The following is a 21,357-nucleotide window of genomic DNA, read 5'->3' as shown; positions in this document are numbered from 1 at the left end:
AAACCGTGTCTCAACCGGGTACCAATCGGAGTTCCTGAGTTTTCTGTAATGTATAGGAATACCTAAGTATCTAAAGGGAAGGGATCCAACATCACATCCAAAGATCTGCTTATATTGATCCACCTCATCTTTTGCCTTATCCAAACAGAAAATCTCACTTTTGTGAAAATTAATTTGAAGTCTCGAATGTTCTTCAAAGATACATAAAATTAACTTCATGTTTATAGCTTTAAGGAGGTCATGTTCCAAAAAAAGGATCGTATCATCGGCATACTTTAGTGTAGAGATGCCACCCACAACAAGATGAGAAATAAGCCTCCCAATTTGACCATCATCTTTTGCTCGTTCAATTAAGATGGCAAGCATATCAACTACAATATTGAAAAGCATTGGGGACAAAGGGTCCCCTTGCCGCAACCCTTTCTTTGTTTTAAAATAATGACCAATACATTTACCTTCACTCCAACACTCCCCCTTGCACGAATTGCTGGACTAATTTACACCATTCTGTGGTAAAACCTTTCATCCTCAAAGTTTGTTGTAAAAAGGACCACTTAACTTTATCATACGCTTTTCGAAATCAATCTTAAACAACACCCCATCTAATTTCTTACTTTGTAGCTCATGAATCGTTTCATGCAGAATGACTACCCCTTCTAATATATTGCGACCCGGCATAAAGGCTGTTTGTGTTGGTTTAATAACTTTTGGGGCAATCTCCGTTATTCGATTTGTTCGTGCCTTTGTAAATATTTTGAAACATACATTTAGGAGGCAAATAGGTCTGCATTGTTGTATCTGTATCGCATCCTCTTTTTTTGGTAATAAAGTAATTATGCTAAAATTAAGTTTGTAAAGAGGCAAATCCCCTCCACTCAACTGATTAAAAAGCGTCATTAAGTCAAACTTTATTACTTCCAATTTTTTTTGGTAAAACTCCGCCAGAAATCCATCAGGTCCTGGAGCTTTATTATGTTCCATCTGTGAGATTGCCTCAAAGACCTCCTCTTCAGTAAAAGGAATTGTTAAAATCTCATTTTCATCCGATGAAATCTGCGGAATGTCATGCACCACCTCTTCCACTAAAGAAATATTATTTGGAACTAGTGCCCCAAATAATTTTTTATAAAATTTGGTGATATAAACCTTAAGATTATCCTCCCCAACAATTGTTCCTTCTTGTTGTTCTAATTGAAATTTTTTCCTTTTTCCGATGTTTACCATTTGCAATCAAATGGAAATATCTTGTATTATTCCCCCCTTCTTGGATATGCTTAACTTTTGCTCTTTGGGCCCACTTAGACTACTCCCTTCTCAATTTATTCAAACTCTCATTTGCTTTTAAAAACTCTTCTCTTTCATTCAAACACAATGGAGTTATTTCCTCCTTTAAATCAAAATGATCAATAATGGATAGTAATCTCTCTTTCTCTTTTTTATATTTTCCACTTTGATTTTTTGCCCAACCGTTGAGAAACTTTCTAACATGCCTTAATTTATTTAACCAAACATCCATGGGATTTATCCCTGCCACCACCGATTTCCACTCCTTCTCTATCATCTCAAAGAAACCCTCTTGTCTCAACCAATGTAGCTGAAAAGAGAATTTTGATTTATTACCCATATGTGCCTTCACTACTGAGTCAATGAGAATCGGTGAATGGTCACAGTCGGCTCTTGTTAATGCACAAACAGTCACTAAGGGAAATTTTTGTTCCCAAGAGATGGATGCTAGAACTCTATCTAGTTTCTCATAAGTAGGTTCATCTCGACGACTCGCCAGCGTACACTGTCTCCCAGGAAGAGCAATTTCTCTTAGATTCAAATGTTCAATAATTGCATTAAAGACAAAAGGTCACTGAGCCTTAAAATTATTATTATTCTTTTCTTCTCTCTTTCTAATAATATTGAAATCACCACCTATCAACATAGATAATGTTTCAGACTCATATGTTCGCACTAATTCTGCCAAAATTTCTGCTTTGTGTATGTCTTGGGCAGCCCCATAGACCGGCACCAGAATCCATTCAAAACCATCCCTCTTACATTTTATATGTAGCTTTACACAAAAATCTCCAGTCATCACCTTTATCACCTATAGAGTATCTGCGTTTATTCCAACTAGAATACCCCCTGATAGAGGAGGCTGCGAGCCATCACTGAGCGGCTGCGAGCCAGCCCTAGCATTAGCCGAGGCACCATCCACCAGGAGACAGACGGTGCCACAAGGACGTAGAGATGGAGAGTATCAACTACTGATCCCAACCTGAGACTAACACGCAGTGTTCCGACCACAGCTAGGCAGACCAGCGCAATGCACACATAGAACATGCACGCTCAGTGAGATCTGGCTCTCCAGCCCATGGGCCATGCAGACACCCGAACCGAGCATGCTGCCTACGCGGTGAGCACACACCAACGGTGAATCCTATACACTGACCAGGTATGTGCTTACCAAGCACCGCACACCCTGGTCGGGTATAGGGCCCGGCCCATTTTCGTTTTTTTATTTTATTTTCGTTTTCTGTTTATTCGTTTTCTTTCTTTTTTTGTTTGTTTTTTGTTTTTTTCTTTTGTGTTTCTTTTTTTTTCTTTTGTGTTTCTTTTTTTCTTTCTTTTCTTTCTTTTTCCAAATTCTAAAAAATTTAAATTAATTTTTTAAAAAATTTAAAAAATGTTCAAATTAATAATTTGTTCAAATTTGAAAATTGTTCAAAATTTAAAAATTATTCAAATTTGAAAATTATTTAAACTTAAAAATAGTTCGGATAAGAAAATTGTTCAAACTTAAAATTGTTCAAATTTAAAATTTGTTCAAATTTGAAAATTGTTCAAAGTTTTAAAAAAACGAAAAACTTAATAAAAAATTTAAATCTGAAATGCTCGATTTTCAAATTTAGAAGTTCAGATTTTGATAATTTTCAATTTTTAAAAATATTCAAATTATAAAAAATTAACAGAAAGAAAATAAACGAAAAAAGAAAAACGTTTACCTGATGTTGTTGGGCCGGGCCCAGCAAGCCACGTCGAACCAGCGGAACTGAAAACAACCGATCATGATGGTGGGCTAGGCCCAACAACACTGGGGGGGTGTGCGGCTCCTCGCTCGCCACCGACCAGATCGGTGTAAAGCAACCCCCACACCAACCCTGGCCAGGACATCGTGCACTACAACGTCTAAGTGTCCTAAGCCCCCTGAAAAGACAAGACGCTAGATCCAGGCCTACCAAGCCCAGATTGAGCTCAAATGCAGGGATGGATGCCGACACGGTGGTGTCGGGGGTCCAGTAGCGGGAGCAACGCTTGCAAATCTTGGTCGGGCCCGCTTGGCCTTGACCTAGGCCCCTAGGCCTAGATCGGCCGCCACCCCGCGCACAGCCTCAGCTGAAGGCCAGTGGCGTGGCGAAGCACCACCTCCGCGTCCAAGAGCCCCACCTCCTGCCACAGCTGGAGGTGCGATGGCCGAAGCCGCACCGCTATGCTTCACCACCACCAGAATGAGCGCCGCCCCATCGGGTCCTCCACTCCTCCTTTCTTTGCACGGCGGCGGTGGCATGGGAGGGGAGGAGGCGGAGGTGAGGTTGGGGAGGGTTGGGGCTCCCCGGTCGCCTCGGGGGGACGACGGGAGCAGGGTCGGGGGGACCTGGATTGATCAAAACCTGGAAACGATCAATTTCCAATAGGAACAAGTTGATGCCACCGCCGCCTGTGATATGGCATTGCCATCAGCCACTGCCGGAAAACATCTACCGCGTAGTTATTTTATCTCCTCCTCCGCATCATTATTCCGGCAAATAGCAATGCCTCGACGGCCGTGTTGCCGGCTTGCCGCCCGCTGCCCGGACGGTACCATCTCAGCACCAAATTATCTCTCAAGGTATACACGCGCTACTAATCTGATTTGATGCGATAATGCCTGACACATTTTTTCTTTTGAAGCTTAACAGTAGATTTCCCCACTGTATATTTTTATGTATTTTAGGTTTTGTTAAAGGTTCCAAAAATACAAACAAAAGCTTGAGAAAAGAACAAACTGATTTTTCCAATGCACGCTTCGGGACAGAACCCTTGTGATCTTGAAATTCTGATTTAACTGAGGTCTAACAGAATGAGATATAACTCGAACAATCTTGTATGTAATAGTATAGACAAACTAGCAGAATACCCGTGCGTTGCTACGGGTAGAGCAAACGTTAAGGTACTATTTTTAAAAAACTAATTAGTTTTTTTATTCAATGCAAATGATCAATGGAAACACTTTTTTGTACTTCCAAATTAAAACATGCTCACTTGAAATTGCTTCTTTGAGCTCTATCACTTCATGTATTACTAATTTTTAATATATAATTTAATAGTGAGAACTTAGCATTTACAAGCGGACACGCGAGGACGCCGCGTGCCCTCCGCGGCCACGCAAACCTGACCCAGATTTAGACCGGGTTTGGGTTATCCCGGACACCGCGGCCATCCGTATTTGCGATGCGTGGCCACATTGGGCCGCGGTTTTATCCAGTTCGATCTATCCAGACGTGATGTGTCGCAGCGGTGGAGATACCCTAAATATATAGCCAGCATGTTACTTGGCATACTTGGGCTTGCGCGCATAGTTCTGCGGCCAAATCTTCGTATCGCTCTGCTCAAAGGAAAAAAAAAATCACACGCACTCCCATCCCATCGTCTTGTCTAGACAACACACTCCTATCGTCTTCTCCGCAGAGCTCTGCCCTGCACCACCACGGCCTAGCCCCGCCCCCTCCTCTCCCATGGCCCCAGATCGACGCCCACCACGGCGTAACCCCGCCTCCTCCTCTCCCATAGCCCCAGATCGACGTCGCCCAGTCCCGCCACGGCATCACCCCGCCGCCTCTTGTCTCACGGCTCTAGATCGACGCCGCTGCCGCCGGTCGGCCCTAGGTCAACTTAGACGCCTCCGTCCCTATGTACCCGTGCAGACCAAGACGGCCGCGTCTCTCCTGGGTCGCGGTGAAGCAGTTTTATCGCGACCGCGGTGGGCCAGACGCGGCTTTGATTGGGTATGTGCTTGGGCACGGGAGAGGCAACCGGCGACGGGGTAGGCGAGCATGTCGACGTTGCGGAGGTGAGCTGTTGTTTGGACTTGGGATTTCATGTATATGAGTTACAATACATGTGGTTAGTATGATTATTTCCAGAAGATTTTCTTGCACATAACCTGTCAGTGTTGCATAGTTTGTATCGATGAATTATATTAACTTAACAAATTCTCGCTTGTAGTTCGCTGCAAGATATGCGTTTCTCTCCAATAGAGTCGAAATAGCTGCAATGTTTGGAGTGGACGGTATCTACATTGAGTTAATATACGAACCTCCACTCAACCATCTAGATTGGGAGTTTTGTTTCTCCAGCTATTATCTGTAGACTGCATTGCTATCTATAGCTAATTGGCTATATCTATCAAGGTTATTTTCTTATGGGGCTTAATTATTGAACTACAATGTATGACTCAGTGCAACTAAATTACCTGAGGTTGCTTCCCGTGAAGGTTAGTACATACAATCTAAATTTCCCTAAGAACTCTTTTAGTTATTATAATATGTTGTGGTATAAAATTAATTGGATTACTTTTGCAGGAAGAAGTTTTAATTTCATTATTCATGAATATCATAATAAATAGCTCAATCCGTATTATAATTTGTTTGCCAATTGTTTTCTATTGAATGAATTACATGCAAGGCTTGCAGTTTAATTTGATATACTGATGTGCTTCTTATCGCTTCCTGCCATCAAGAAAGAAATAGCTAGTGATTCTAAAATGGTACATGTTAGTTAAATGCTCCACCATTTAATATTTTTATGTCATCACAAATATTTCACTTGTAAACATAAAATGCACATAAATTTGCATTTAATACAAAATTCAAATATGTTTGCCTCCATTACATTTGGAAGAATAATAGCCATCAAGGAATTTGCTCGAATCTGGTAGGGCGAGTTCAAGTGCTAAGGACTTCCTTGTAGACTATGTTCAGCGTGGTCGTTACCAAGGAATCGGTTCTTTTTCTTTTCTTTGAATTATTGGTCTTGTCCTTTCCATTGTCCTTGATGGCTAGGATCTTGATGTTACTTTTCGCGGTGGCTCTGGACAACGCGACATACAACTGGCCATGAGAGAATACCGGCTCCGGTAAGTAAACACCCACAGTTGGGATGGTCTGCCCTTGCGCCTTGTTGATCGTCATGGCAAAACTGAGCCTGATCGGGAACTGCTTCCTCTTGAATCTAAACGGGAACATTTCATCGTCGGATGGGCATAGAGGTATCCGAGGAAGAAACACCCTCTCCCCCGCGTGCTGTCCCACGACAATCTCTGCGTCAATGGCGTTACTTTGGAACCCACGGACCACAAGCCTTGTGCCGTTACATAGCCCGTTAGCTGGGTCGATATTTCTCAACAATATAACTGGGCAATTTATCTTTAGTTTAAGCGCGTGTGGGGGGAGCCCATTGGGAGTTAGGTCATTCAGGAACTCTTGAGGATAGTAGCCATGTGGATCGTCCTCCGCGCTATCGAAGCTATAGTAGATTGTCTCCTCTCCCTGAAAACGCTCAATCATGTGCATATTTATTCCATCGACACTATCGTTCCTTGTGGAGAGGATCGCTCGAGAAGTCATGTAATCCGGATTTTCCATGTTATGGTCTAGGGAAGAAAACACGTGGTCGATCAGCTTCTTTATATCAGCTACGTCATTGCCTGTAGATGACACACATATATCTTCAGGAAGCTGGATGTTTCCGTCCTCGTCAGTTTCCTCGGTGCCGTTACCTACCCTCAGGAGGTAATCCGCGAACCATCGATCGTTTTGCGCCCTCATGTTCTTGACGAGCCTTAGCTGGCGCATGCCTTTCCAGAGTTTCGAGCTCCGTAGACTTGCATCTATTATCTGACCTCATGACCCTTTCCTCACTACCGGAAGGACCTGCCTGAAGTCTCCACCGAACACGACAGTCTTGCCCCCAAATGGCCGGTCTGGGCATTCCATGATGTCTCGCATGCTTATGTCTAACGCCTCAATTGCCTGTCGTTTTGTCATGGTTGCCTCGTCCCATAAAATGAGCGAAGCCATCCTCAGGAGCTTGGCTGTCCCACTCTGCTTAGTGAAGCTGCATGATTTTCCTTCTTCAAGGTTTAGTGGGATCTTGAACCTTGAGTGTGCTGTCCTGCCTCCTGGCATGATGGAAGCGGCGACTCCTGACGTCGCTGTGGCCAACGCGATCTTTTTCTCTCCTCGAACCCTAGCGAGCAGTGCTCTGTAAAGGTAGGTCTTCCCTGTGCCTCCTGGGCCATCCACGAAGAATACGCCCCCATTTCCGCCATCAACTGCCGCTAGTATTTCGTCGTAGGCAAGCCTCTGCTCGTGGTTTAATGAGGTCGCTAGAGCAGCGTCTTCCTTATCTACTTGGATATTGGTTTCCTCGATGACCTCCCTAACCTCGCCATCTGTGTTGTCATAGGTCTCGTCAATGTCTGGTAGAGGGAACGATTTTATGTCTTTGCCCATTGATTGCAGCATGCCCCTGATATCAAGCAACACCTTTTGCTCCACTGCTTTTGGGCATGTTTGTTTGCGTCGGTAGTCGTCAGACATCGCCTCAAGGTGCCTATCCCAAAGGCCGCGCACATCTCCAGGCTCGCAGAATACCAAGATCGTTGCGAAGAGCCTCCTGAGTGAGGCTGGCATGGCGAACTGCTCTGATTCGGTAAGACACTCGTCGAGCGTGTTGTCGGCCTCGATGAGGCCCCTCCTCTCGGCGGCTTCACGAAAGCTAGCACATAGCACACCGTTCACTGTTTTGAGATCTTCGAAGGACCTTGAGCCTGGTACGTGATTTAGAAGCACCCTTAGGAAGTATCTTTCCCCCTCGGCAGGATGGGCTGATATGATTCGGCCTACTTGTTGGCCCTTGTCCCTTTTCTTCCAGTACTTTGTTGTTTGCCATGTGAAACTTCTCGGAAAATCTTTGTAAAGAATATCTCGAGCCCACACGTGATTCTCGTTTGCCACGAAATACTCTGTCAGCATCGATGGGTTCTCTCGGGCAGCGACGTTGTTTAGGTTGTCTCCTGCTTTGAACGTGACCATTTGCATATTTTTGAGATGAAGCGGCAACGGTACGACCGACGGGTGGTTCTCACATAGCTTGAAGCCGAATATCCTCCACATGGCCTCTGGTGGAGTAACCCACCTTGCATCAACGAATCTCTTGATCTCGTCTATGTTACCATCGGCATCGGACTTCTCAATATTGAATGAAGTTTGATCGTGGCCCTTGTATACGTACTTATATAGGTACTTGACGGCCTTTATGCTAGAGCACACCTCCACGTTGATGTGGCAGTCAAACATCCGCAAGAGGTACGGGTTGTAAGGCACAACCCATCTATTGTCTAGCATCTGGCCTCGGACCTTCGCACAACGGCCGTCCTTCCGTCTCCGATAAATGGGGTATGAGTCTTTCCCCTGTACGGTGGTCTCGTTGAACGCTCGCGGGTACCTACACTTGCACGACCCATCTTGCATGCACACGTTGTTTGGCTTGAGGACACCACATGGGCCGTGCATCATATGCTTCACGACAATGGCGTATAGCTCCGGGTACTTATTCTTGTCGGGGAGTTCGGCGGATATGACGCGGTCGTACTGCTCTGGCACAATGAGCTTATATTTTGAATCCATGATCAACAGAAAATGGGCGTGTGGGAGGCCCCTCTTCTGGAACTCGACCACATAGACGTAGGCCTTCACAACGCCCAAGATATGCTTCTTGGTCAACATCTCTTTCATCGTCTCCAGCTTGGACCTAAACACTCGAACCACAATGTCTGGTCGGTCCTGCGGTGTTTGTCCTGGAAGTAGTGCATCCTGTATCTCCTGCCAATTTGGGTTGCAGGTCATCGTCAAGAAGATGTCAGGCTTGCCGTACGTCTGCACCAACGCCATGGCGTCCATATGCCTGCGCTTCATGTCTCGGAAGCCACCTTGGAACTTCCATGGGAGAACAATCCTTGTCCCAACAGCGCTTGCGCGAGTCTCTCTAGCCGTGATGCTATCCACAATGCCTTTATATAGATCGGCACGTATCTCTGGCTGGTGCTCCCTGAACCAACTCAACCTACAACCCTCAATCTTTATGTACATGTCAACCGCAAACTGTTGGAAGAGCCGCCCTCCATGCAGTATGGGGTTGAATATAGCAGGACGCGTCTGTAGTCGGTAACAGTAGTAGTCCCTTACGGAGACGCATATATTGGCACCTCCATCTGCGTGAATGACAATTGAAAGAAAGTTAGGTGAAGTACAAAAAGGATAGACAAAAAATGCAGAACTATCTTGAACAACTGAACCTTCGTCCCCGCGGTTCTCTCTTGATAGCTGCGCAACGTGCCAAGGCGTATCACATTTAGGGAGATTTGGATGCCAACCAAGCTCCCCCTTGGGAAAGAAGAGGGGGTACGAGAGCGGGTCATAGCATCCTTGTGTGGCATGTATACTATGCCTCTCGTTGTTATTTCCGTATAGGGTAATGCTGCGCTTGAGCCTATTTGCAAGGTCGCTGCCCTCGACCCAGATCGCAGCCACCTCGGACGACACTGGTAAATTGTATCTCCGTTGGTCTAGCTTCTTGTCGGTGTTCAGTTCTATACGGTAGTCCTGGAGGTTGTCCTTATGGGCGCCCAAACTCCTGAACTTCTCAGAGTAGGGGTTTCCTTTTAGTATGTCCACTACCTTCCGCACGACCTCTTGGTCTAGGTCTTTGGTGGCTTCCTTGCGATGTACCAGACTTGGATCGTCGTCGTAGAAGTAGAGTTGTAGATGTTCTGGGCGAGAGTTTGGCCCGAATGAATGCATGTTGTGGTACAACTTTCCTTGAGCTCGGAATGTGTACACCCCGGACCTCATGTTCGTGCAGTCGTTGTCTAGGCTGACGCCAAGAGTTGTGAATGAGAAGTGGCCGTTGAAGAATCGTATGCTCTCCCGAAAATGTCGAGAGTCCGCATCTGCGCTAGACCATAACCTCATTAGCTCCGGGATAGGCTGTGGTTCAGCTAGCTTGATAGTTCCGTTTCGACAACAGAAACCATCGGTCTCACGCTCAAACTTCTTGGCATGGCAGTGTTCACAGTTCGGTTCTTGCTTTAGGATGTGTGTGCTGTTTGGGAGGTTTGAGTACACAAAGTCAAAATGATCGATAGATTCCGCGCCGGATGAGTGTATTGGTGTATCAATGTCCATGTCATCAGCGTCGTAACCTGCATATGCATAGAATGTCATATCAAATGTTCATATTAACTCGATAATAGAGATGGCTGATGGAAATGTTGGCATAAATACCTTCACGGGTATAGCACTCCTCGTCCATGAGGTCAACGGAGATGGCATCCTCGTCCATGATACCCCTTAGGAAGGTCTCCATGTCTCCTACAACATTATGGATTCGGTAAGTATGGCGCTTTAATGCGCCAAGATGTAAATGATAAATGTAGTAAAGAAATGTAGTAGGTATGTTACCCTCGGTCCCAATGGTATACGCTAGCGTGCTCGTTGAAGGTGAGGCGGGAGCTGAAGTATTTCCCTCTCTGGCGGGTAATTTGTGTGTGCTCGTAGTCATTTTTATTGTAGGAAAACTTGCTGCATTTGGGCATGGCATCGCGATTGATTCAGCGCACGGGGTGTTCCTTCTAGCTTCAGCAGCTGCTCTGCGCTGAGCTAACAATGCCACCCTCTCCTCTTTAGTTTTGCTTTGTCTAGATGTGCGTCGTCTTGCATTCAACTCCTTCTGTTCTTCCGTGGATTTATTTTGCCTGCTAGCCCTTTTCCGTATGTTCCTCTCATCGAGCGATTTTTTTTGCTCGGCTGCTCTTCTACGTTCATTAATCTCCTTCTTTCTATCGACTGTCAAACTATTTCGCCGAGCTCTGTCATCATCACGTCTTGCTTGATTTATAAACTCCGAAATATGTTTTCAATTGGTTGATGGTTAGTTGTTCGATCGTTCTGTATATTTTTTTTTGCAAATGTACTAATTATGTAAATAAAATAGAGTATTACCCTTAAACATGACTTCTGGTTGATTTGGAGTTCGTATATCACCGTTTCCCTTTTTCATCATGGATATTATGAGATCAATAGCTTTGCCTTGTTCATCATCACCGCTGACTGGTTTTTGTAGGGCATCTTTGTCTTTGTTGGGTGGACACAATGGATAGTATATGCCTGTCCATGAAAGTTTGTTAGTTTTATAAACGACACATGTTTTTTGAATGTATCAGAACTGTATGAAATTTAAAATATTACCGTTAATCATAACTTCTGGGTGTTGTGATGGTTCTATGCTAGCGTTGTCGCTACTTATCACTGCTGTGTCTACTTGTGATGATACCGGGTCAGTTTTCCTCTGTTTTGCCGAGAACTCTTCGTTTCGACGATTTAGCAATGTTTGTCGTTCTCCCGGTGTCACATGATTTCTTTGTCTCACATTTAAGGTAGATGTACCACCTTCCTTCTGTGTTGCAATATTTTCCGGGTTCACCATCATAATTGATTCTTTGGTTGTCATGCTTTGCTTCTTGGCCTCTTTAATTTTTTTGTTTTGTTGATAGGTTTCACGGCGTTTTTTCAGTTTTTCCTGCTTTTCTTCATCTGTCATCCGTGCATGCCGGTCTCTATCTTTTTTCCGTCTTTGTTCCTTGACATCCATGGCTTGCCTGCATGAGATTTGCATAGTAAGTATTTTGTGCATTTGCTGAGCAGTCATGAAGCTAATTAGATCATGTACTGCATTTTATTTCATTGACCTTTATCTTTTGTTGCAGTAAATATATGGTAGTTGCTATCCAGGATCAAAGACGGAACAACTAACCGACTACTAATGCGTCAAGAAAAGCTAAGTAAGCACCCTCCTTGGCATCTGTAATGCTTGTCATGGTTTAAGATCTGATGACTACACGATATAATTTTTCATCTCAGTTCATCTTTAACCTATACCGAACAGAAATAGTACATCTCATCTACTTGCTATTTGGTGCATGGTGTAGATGGCGTAATTACAATAAAGTACACCCATGAAAGCAGACAGTAAATATATTTCTTTCTCTCTATCGCCTGCTATTTAATACCAAAGAATTCTTTGCAGGATTGCATTGGCAGAGTCTCAGATTCTCCGTCTACAAATGGCAGATATCTGGATTGAGCAAACACAGTCTCAGATTCTCCGTCAAACACAGTCTCAGATTCTCGGTCTACAAATGACGATATTAATTTTTGCGCTTTGTTTCACCATCTTAGATTTTTTGTGCTTTGTTTCACCATAAAAGTAGACCTACGTGCTACAGGGTCACCATCATGTAATGATATGTGTTGAAAGATGGCACAGTACCTTTGGACAGATGTTGGACAGGTTTGCCACCAACGTGGAGCACAGCTTCTCTGAAACTGAAGATTCGATGTGGTCGTGGTTGAAGCTGAAGATTCGATGTGGTGCCTGTTGTTTCTCTGAAAACTTGGTGCGTCGCTTGTATGTTTATATATAGCAGAAGCTTCGATGTGGTCGTGGTCGAACACGGCCGGCCGGCTGTCTGTGTTCGATCAGGAGACGGTCAGCGATGTATGTAGCTGTGTTAGATCAGGAAACGGTAAGGTATGTACTCCCTCCGGTCCTTTTTAATTGACTCAAATTTAGTACAAAATTGAACTAAATCTGAGTCAATTAAAAGAGACCGGAGGGAGTAATACGTTGGCTGGGCCGTTTGATTTATTCATGACTTGGGCCGTTGGGTTGACATGTGGGCCGTTTGATTTGTGTCGTTTCACCGTTCGTTCGCTGTGGACTCCGGTTTTGCTGGTTTTTTCGGTCGTGGGATCGAGCAGATTGAACGAATAGCGGTCTTTTTTGACGTACCAAGGTTTATTCACGTACGGACACCACCGATCCGCGTTTAATAGGTAAGATTTAAAATGTGCCACTGTTCTATAATTGAAAAATTCAAAAGTTGCAAAACAAAGATAAACATTATGTAAGATTTCATTTTCCATGGTAGAGGATGAAGATGCCGTATGGAGACACCTGCCGTCGCCATCCGCCGCTGTACGTCCTCCTCCAGTGGCGAGCTGGCCTCGACGAGGGCTCCCAAAAATGAAGATCACCAAGTATGATTTGATATGGCATATAGCTGAGTACGAGCATGTTTGTGCGTCTTCATTTCTACAACTTCTGGTGCCGGTAGTTTTTACTACAGATCGAAGCGCAGATGCTCAGAAGTTTTGGGAAGGGGTTGCATCATTGCTTCATTCTATACAAGGAACATATCAACACAGATGGTTCGGCGTGAAGGACCGGATCACGATTTGCTTCCTCCTTTTGAGAAGTATAACACGCTCGTACATTATGTATGGTATATTCCACATAACTGAAACCCCTTCTGCAAGATACATTTACGATTTTATTGATAAATGATTTCGAAGCAACAACATACAGCAAGCCATATATACAATACATGCAAGGTAAATGAACACACGCCACACATGTGAATAGGCCCCATCATGGACAACCGAGGCCTCATGAGCTGCAGTAGGGACTGACGGCGAAGGTGCCGACGGGGAACGACTTGGATATCACGCCGGCGTCGAACTTGAGGTCGTCGCCGTCCCGGTCGACGCCGGTGATGCCCACCCGTGTTACCGCAACGTTCACGCTCACCCCCTGCAGCTCGTCGATCACCATGTTCTTGATGCTCCCGTGTATGGTGCTCTCGTACTGGAGCTTGAAGCTGGAGACGTCGATCTCGCATGCGCTGGGGAGGAACACGTCGAAGGAGCCGTCTGCGTTGAGGGTGTAGTTCTGCACTCCCTCCGGGAGGATGCCCGGCGGGAAGTCGTAGTTCGCCAGCATCTCGTATACCGTTGGAGTGGCCCTGGTGCTGATCTTGTTGCGAGCAGCAGAAGAGGCCGCGAAGGAGGCGGCCACAACCAGGAGGACGATGAGGAGCTGGTTCTTCGCCATGGCTAGTGCTTGTGATATCAAAGCGGAATTATCTGTAGCCTCTGGGATGATGTTTGTTGATTGTGTTTGCTTACCAAGCCGCTCTAGCCTCATATATATAGCTTAGAGGTAACACAGTACTGAACGGCACGGCTTAGCAATTAGCTGACATAATTAACACAGAAGGAACGGATTAGATACGTTGCAGGCATATTTTATTTACTAAAAGGAATTCACAAATTATTATCTCTGAAGGCAGAAGTTGATTTGGGAGCAGTGCTGAGACGGCACGCTGGTTAGCAGCACTTCCCATACGGTACGGATTAGTGATAACCCCCCAGCACGAATATTGTTGGTAGCAAATGGATATTTAAAATCAAATTTGGTTACGTGGATAAACAGAAGGCACGTTTGGTGACTCGAGGGTTCACTTAGCAGGAGGGTATTGACTACTATGACATATTCAGTCACTGCTCATCTCGTGCTCTCGCTAGCTAGCAGTCTCACGGGGTTGGTGCCTCCATCAGATTGATATCAACAACGCTTTCCTTAATGGTTTTTTGAGGATGATGTCTACATGCAACAGCCTTCTGGCTTTGAGGACTCTCGGTACCCCTAGCATGTGTGTAAGTTTCAGTGGGCTCTGTATGGTCTTAAGTAGTATCCACGTGCATGGTATGTCCGCCTGAGTGATCGTCTTCTTCAGGTGGGTTTGTTCCCAGTAAGGCCGATCCCTCTCTATTTCTTTATGACAAGCATGGGTGTGAGATGTATATGCTTGTGTATGTTGATAATATTGCTATTGCTGGCTCCTCCTCGTCTGATGTGGATCGTGTGGTCCACACTCTTTCGGCCACTTTCCCTATCAAGTACCTTGGTCGACTAGAGTATTTTCTTGGCATTGAGACTTCCTATAAATCCCAGGGATGGTACTGAAAAAACACAAGTATGCGCTGGACCTTCTGCACCGCGCAAATATGGAGAACTGTCGGGCGGTTACCACTCCTATGTCTTCTATAGACAAGCTTTCTCGTGATGATGGCGATCCTCTTAGTCCTGATGATGTTTTCCGGTGCCGGAGTTATTCAGCGGTCTGCATTACCTCACTCTCACTCGGATCGACTTGTCTTTTTCTGTGAACAAAGTTTGCCAATACTTGTCTCAGCCCACAACTGTTCACTATGAGGCAGTCAAGCGGATTCTTCGATATGTCAAAAGCACTATCGCTGGAAGTCATATTCAGTTGTCTTCCTCTACAGTGATAGATATCTACACTGATGCTGATTGGGCAGGATGCACGGATGATCGCCCTCTACTGGCGACTTTGCTATTTTTCTCGGCGGAAATTTGATTTCCTTGGAGCTCTCGCAAACAGCCCACGGTTTCTCGCTCCAGCACCGAAGCCGAATAAAAGGCACTGTCGAATGGCAATGCTGAAGCTACCTGGATTCTATGCGTCCTCAAGGAACTTGGTGTTCGTCAGCCTCGTCCACGGGTGTTGTGGTGCGATAACCTTGGCGCCACATATTTGTCCGCCAATCCCGTATTCATGCCCGCACCAAATATATCGAGATCGATTTTCATTTTATCCGCGAGAAACTTGCCTTGGGAGCCCTTCACGTTCGTTTTATCGCATTGGCAGATCAGGTCGCCGATGTGTTCACTAAATCTGTCAGGCAGGTGGTCCTCCGCAAGTTTTGGTCCAATCTCAACCTTATACACGACGATTTAGATTGAGGTGGTATTAATGATAGAATCAGTTAGGTTTTATTTTCCTTTATTCTAGTGATTGTGCGTATCTTCTTTTATTAGATAGGATCGGTTGTGATCCTCTAATTCATTGGCTGGTCGGATTGTGATCATTACCTTGTTGTATATATACATGCCACGGTGGGATGATTTACCAGAAAACATTTCCTTTGACATGGTATCAGAGTCCAGCGTCTCGAGTTCGAGTCTTGACTTTCGCATGCCTACCTCTATGTCTGTCGCGTATACGATCATTCATACATATGTTATTCTTCTTTCCACGTGATGACCTTCTCTTACCTTCTCCCGGTCACACATGAGGAGGGGTGTTGATATATATAAGTGAATTACCTAGTTCTTTACATCAGTTCGAATTTTTGGTTGCATTGGCTAGTGCATGAAGCTTGACAATAGTCTACTTTCACCCGGTATGTCAGAGTAGTCTAAGATCCACTTAACTTAAATTACAATAAGGAAGAAGAGAAAGGGCTTAAGAAATACAGGTTTTATATGCGCAAAGTGTCTTATATTTTTTGTGTTCTTCATGCTTATATCCACCACCCCCGCGCGTTCCAGCAGGAGTATGATGCTTCAGACTCCATCCAAGCCCCGCAAATGCGGACGCCATCGAGAAATGAGAGGTGCGATGCGCAGAAAAAGCACAAGAAACAGGTCAATATGATGGATGGAACCGATTGATCGCTTTATAAATAAAGCAACCACACCGTACAACCGTTCGAAAGAGAGAAATGATGGGGCAACAGCACCGACATGCCCAACAAGAAAAGAACGATACAATGGAAGATCATGACGGAGAGACAACATGTAGAAACGCAACCGACGCGCCCACCGACGTTGTCCCACCACGCTGCAAGCACCACAGGTCATTAAGTATCAAGGCAGCACCTTTAAGAAGGGGTGCGACACCAACACGCCGCTGCTGCCCAGACCAGCGAATTGGTTCTAGGGTTTCCCCCGATACTCACAGGGGAGTGGTGATGGGTCACCGCGACGCCCTACAAGAAGGAATGGTGGCACCCGCAGGTGCCACCGCGTCGGAGCTGGACTCGTCGGCAAGGATTTCTTCCGAACCACATCAAACCACGACCCCAACCGACCGCGACACCAGAGCACCCCGAGGTCAGACGTGCAGACGGTGGCGGTACGGTCCCAGAAGGGCAACATACGGAAGGGGGCAGAGCAGCCAATGTAGCCCGGGCCCAAGGCCCGTAAATCGGCCACCAGATCCGGCCCGCCTGGCCAAGATCAAGCCCACAAGCCCGCTGTGGCCACCACCTCCACCGCGCCGGAGCATGGCCACCTCGCACCGACAACCACCACACACGACCTGCACCTCACCGCCGACCTTGCCAGCCACAAGCTCACGCATCAACAGGTGTAGGGACCATGCGCCACCGCTCCATTGCCACCACTAAGACGCCGCAGGCACGCCGCCGCCGGCAGATCCAGACCCACCTGGCCTAGATCCGCCCAGCAGGAGCCACCCCGCCGACCTCCAAGCAGCACCAGCCGCCAAATCCACCCCTCCTTCTCGACCAAGATCCGGAGAACACAACCACCTCTGCCGACTACTGCAGATGCGGCCAACCGCGACTGATGGCGTGTAAGACACTCGTCCGTTGGGAACCCCAAGAGGAAGGTGTGATGTGTACAGTGACAAGTTTTCCCTCAGTAAGAAACCAAGGTTATCGAACCAGTAGGAGTCAAGGAACACGTGAAGGTTGTTGGTGGCGGAGTGTAGTGCGGCGCAACACCGGGATTCCGGCGCCAACGTGGAACTCGCACAACACAATCAAAGTACTTTGCCCCAACGTAACGGTGAGGTTGTCAATCTCACCGGCTTGCTGTAAACAAAGGATTAGATGTATAGTGTGGAAGATGATGTTTGTTTGCGAAGAACGATGAAAGAACAAGTATTGCGGTAGATTGTATTTCGGATGTAAAAGAATGGACCGGGGTCCACAGTTCACTAGTGGTGTCTCTCCGATAAGAAACTAACATGTTGGGTGAACAAATTACAGTTGGGCAATTGACAAATAAAGAAGGCATAACAATGCACATACATATATCACGATGAGTACTATGAGATTTAATCGGGGCATTACGACAAAGTACATAGACCGCTATCCAACATGCATCTATGCCTAAAAAGTCCACCTTCGGGTTATCATCCGAACCCCTTCCGAGTATTAAGTTGCAAACAACGAGACAATTGCATTAAGTATGGTGCGTAATGTAATCAACACAAATATCCTTGGACAAAGCATTGATGTTTTATCCCTAGTGGCAACAACACATCCACAACCTCAGAACTTTCGTCACTTGTCCCGAGATTCAATGGAGGCATGAACCCACTATCGAGCATAAATACTCCCTCTTGGAGTCACAAGTATCAACTTGGCCGAGCCTCTACTAGCAACGGAGAGCATGCAAGAACATAAACAACATATATGATAGATTGATAATCAACTTGACATAGTATTCCATATTCATCGGATCCCAACAAACACAACATGTAGCATTACAAATAGATGATCTTGATCATGATAGGCAGCTCACAAGATCTAACATGATGGCACAATGAGGAGAAGACAACCATCTAGCTACTCGCTATGGACCCATAGTCCAGGGTTGAACTACTCACACATCGATCCGGAGGCGATCATGGCGATGAAGAGACCTCCGGGAGATGATTCCCCTCTCCGGCAGGGTGCCGGAGGCGATCTTCTGAATCCCCCGAGATGGGATTGGCGGCGGCGGCGTCTCTGGAAGGTTTTCCGTATCGTGGCTCTCGGTACTGGGGTTTTCGCGACGAAGGCTTTAAGTAGGCGGAAGGGCGGAGTCGGAGGAGGCACGAGGGCCCCACACCATAGGGCGGCGCGGGCCCACCCTTGGCCGCGCGGCCTATGGTGTCGGCGCCCCGTGGCCCCACTTCGTTTCTCCCTCGGTCTTCCGGAAGCTTCGTGGAAAAATAAGACCCTGGGCGTTGATTTCGCCCAATTCGGAGAATATTTCCTTTGTAGGATTTCCGAAGCCAAAAACAGCGAGAAAACAACAAGCGGCTCTTCGGCATCTCGTCAATAGGTTAGTGCCGGAAAATGCATAATAATGACATAAAGTGTGTATAAAACATGTGAGTATCATCATAAAAGTAGCATGGAACATAAGAAATTATAGATACGTTTGAGACGTATCAAGAATCCCCAAGCTTAGTTCCTACTCGCCCTCGAGTAGGTAAACGATAACAAGGATAATTTCACGAAGTGACATGCTATCATAATCTTGATCAATACTATTTTAAAGCATATGAGATGAATGCAGCGATTCGAAGCAATGGTGAAGACAATGATTAAACAACTGAATCATATAGCAAAGACTTTTCATGAATAATACTTTCAAGACAAGCATCAATAAGACTTGCATAAGAGTTACTCATAAAGCAATAGATTCTTAGTAGAAAGCTTTGAAACAACACAAAGGAAGATATAAGTTTCAGCAGTTGCTTTCAACTTCAACATATTTATCTCATGGATAATTGTCAACACAAAGTAATATAACAAGTGCAATAGGTAAACATGTAAGAATCAATGCACATAGTTCACAAGTGTTTGCTTCTAAGAAAGAAAGAAGTAGGTAAACTGACTCAACAATAAAGTAGAAGATAGGCCCTTCGCAGAGGGAAGCATGGATTACTATTTTTGTGCTAGAGATTTTCATTTGAAAACATAGACACAATTTTGTCAATGGTAGTAATAAATCATATGTGTTATGTATAAGATATCCTATAAGTTGCAAGCCTCATGCATAGATTACCAATAGTGCTCGCACCTTGTCCTAATTAGCTTGGATTAACATGGATTATCATTGCATAACATATGTTTCAACCAAGTGTCACAAAGGGGTACCTCTATGCCGCTCGTACAAAGGTCTAAGGAGAAAGTTCGCATTGGATTTCTCGCTTTTGATTATTCTCAACTTAGACATCCATACCGGGACAACATAGACAATGAGATAATGGACTCCTCTTTAATGCATAAGCATTCAACAACGAGATAAAATTCTCATAAGAGAACATGTAAGAATCAATGAACACAGTTGACACAAGTGTTTGCTTCTAAGATAGAAAGAATAGGTAAGCCGACTCAACAATAAAGTAAAAGATAGGCCCTTCGGCAGAGGGAAGCATGGATTACTATTTTTGTGCTAGAGCTTTTATTTTGAAAACATAGAAACAATTTTGTCAACGGTAGTAATAAATCATATGTGTTATGCATAATACATCTTATAAGTTGCAAGTCTCATGCATATAATACCAATAGTGCCCGCACCTTGTCCTAATTAGCTTGGATTAACACGGATTATCATTGCATACATATGTTTCAACCAAGTGTCACAAAGGGGTACCTCTATGTCGCCTGTACAAGGGTCTAAGGAGAAAGTTCGCATTGGATTTCTCGCTTTTGATTATTCTCAACTTAGACACCCATACCGGGACAACATAGAAAACGGATAATGGACTCCTCTTTTAATGCTTAAGCATTCAACAACAAATAATACTCTCATAAGATATTGAGGATTTGTGTCCAAACTAAAACTTCCACCATGATTCATGGCTTTAGTTAGCGGCCCAATGTTCTTCTCTAACAATATGCATACTCAAACCATTTGATCATTAAAATCGCCCTTACTTCAGACAAGACGAACATGCATAGCAACTCACATGATATTCAACAAAGGTGTAATAGTTGATGGCGTCCCCAGAAACATGGTTACCGCTCAACAAGCAACTTATAAGAAATAAGACACATAGCAACATATTCAATACCACAATAGTTTTTAAGGCTATTTTCCCATGAGCTATGTATTGCAAAGACTAGGAATGAATTTTTTTAAAGGTAGCACTCAAGTAATGTACTTTGGAATGGCAGAGAAATACCATCTAGTAGGTAGGTATGGTGGACACAAATGGCATAGTTTTTGGCTCAAGGATTTGGATGCACGAGAAGTATTCCCTCTCAGTACAAGGCTTTGGCTAGCAAGGTTGTTTGAAGCAAACACAAGTATGAACCGGTACAACAAAACTTACATAAGAACATATTGCAAGCATTATAAGACTCTATCATTGTCTTCCTTGTTGTTCAAACACCTTAACTGAGAAAATATCTAGACCTTAGAGAGACCAATCATGCAAACCAAATTTTAACAAGCTCTATGTAGTTCTTCATTAATAGGTGCAAAGTACATGATGCAAGAGCTTAAACATGATCTATATGAGCACAACAATTGCCAAGTATCAAATTATTCAAGACAATATACCAATTACCACATGCAGCATTTTCTGTTTCCAACCATATAACAATGAACGAAGCAGTTTCAACCTTCGCCATGAACATTAAAAGTAGCACTAAGAACACATGTGTTCATATGCAACAGCGGAGCGTGTCTCTCTCCCATACAAAAAATGCTAGGATCCGATTTTATTCAAACAAAAACAAAAATAAAAGCAAAAACAAAAACAAACAGACGCTCCAAGTAAAGTGCATAAGATGTGACTGAATAAAAATATAG

The 21,357-nt window shown here is 44.8% G+C and overlaps 1 protein-coding gene and 1 long non-coding RNA gene across 3 annotated transcripts; one reads left to right on the top strand and one right to left on the bottom strand.

The window, feature by feature from the left end:
* Positions 1-4,612: 4,612 nt before the first annotated feature.
* On the top strand, positions 4,613-12,648 carry LOC124703631. 2 transcript variants are annotated; one of them, XR_007003188.1, is made up of 3 exons: positions 4,613-5,098; positions 5,254-11,929; positions 12,175-12,648. It is a non-coding gene; the product is annotated as an uncharacterized LOC124703631 (long non-coding RNA). The 2 variants fall into 2 exon arrangements; XR_007003189.1 differs by having other exon boundaries at positions 5,254-12,648.
* An 865-nt stretch (positions 12,649-13,513) lies between these two features.
* On the bottom strand, positions 13,514-14,040 carry LOC124696756. The gene has a single exon (XM_047229436.1). It carries the CDS (start codon positions 14,038-14,040, stop codon positions 13,597-13,599), a length of 444 nt encoding a protein of 147 aa, XP_047085392.1. The 3' UTR covers positions 13,514-13,596.
* Between the last annotated feature and the right edge of the window lie 7,317 nt (positions 14,041-21,357).

This window comes from Lolium rigidum, chromosome 3, assembly GCF_022539505.1.
Source record: "Lolium rigidum isolate FL_2022 chromosome 3, APGP_CSIRO_Lrig_0.1, whole genome shotgun sequence".
Classification (NCBI taxonomy): domain Eukaryota; kingdom Viridiplantae; phylum Streptophyta; class Magnoliopsida; order Poales; family Poaceae; genus Lolium; species Lolium rigidum.
Note: the sequence above shows the minus strand (reverse complement) of the source record. Positions and strands in the feature narration are given on the sequence as shown.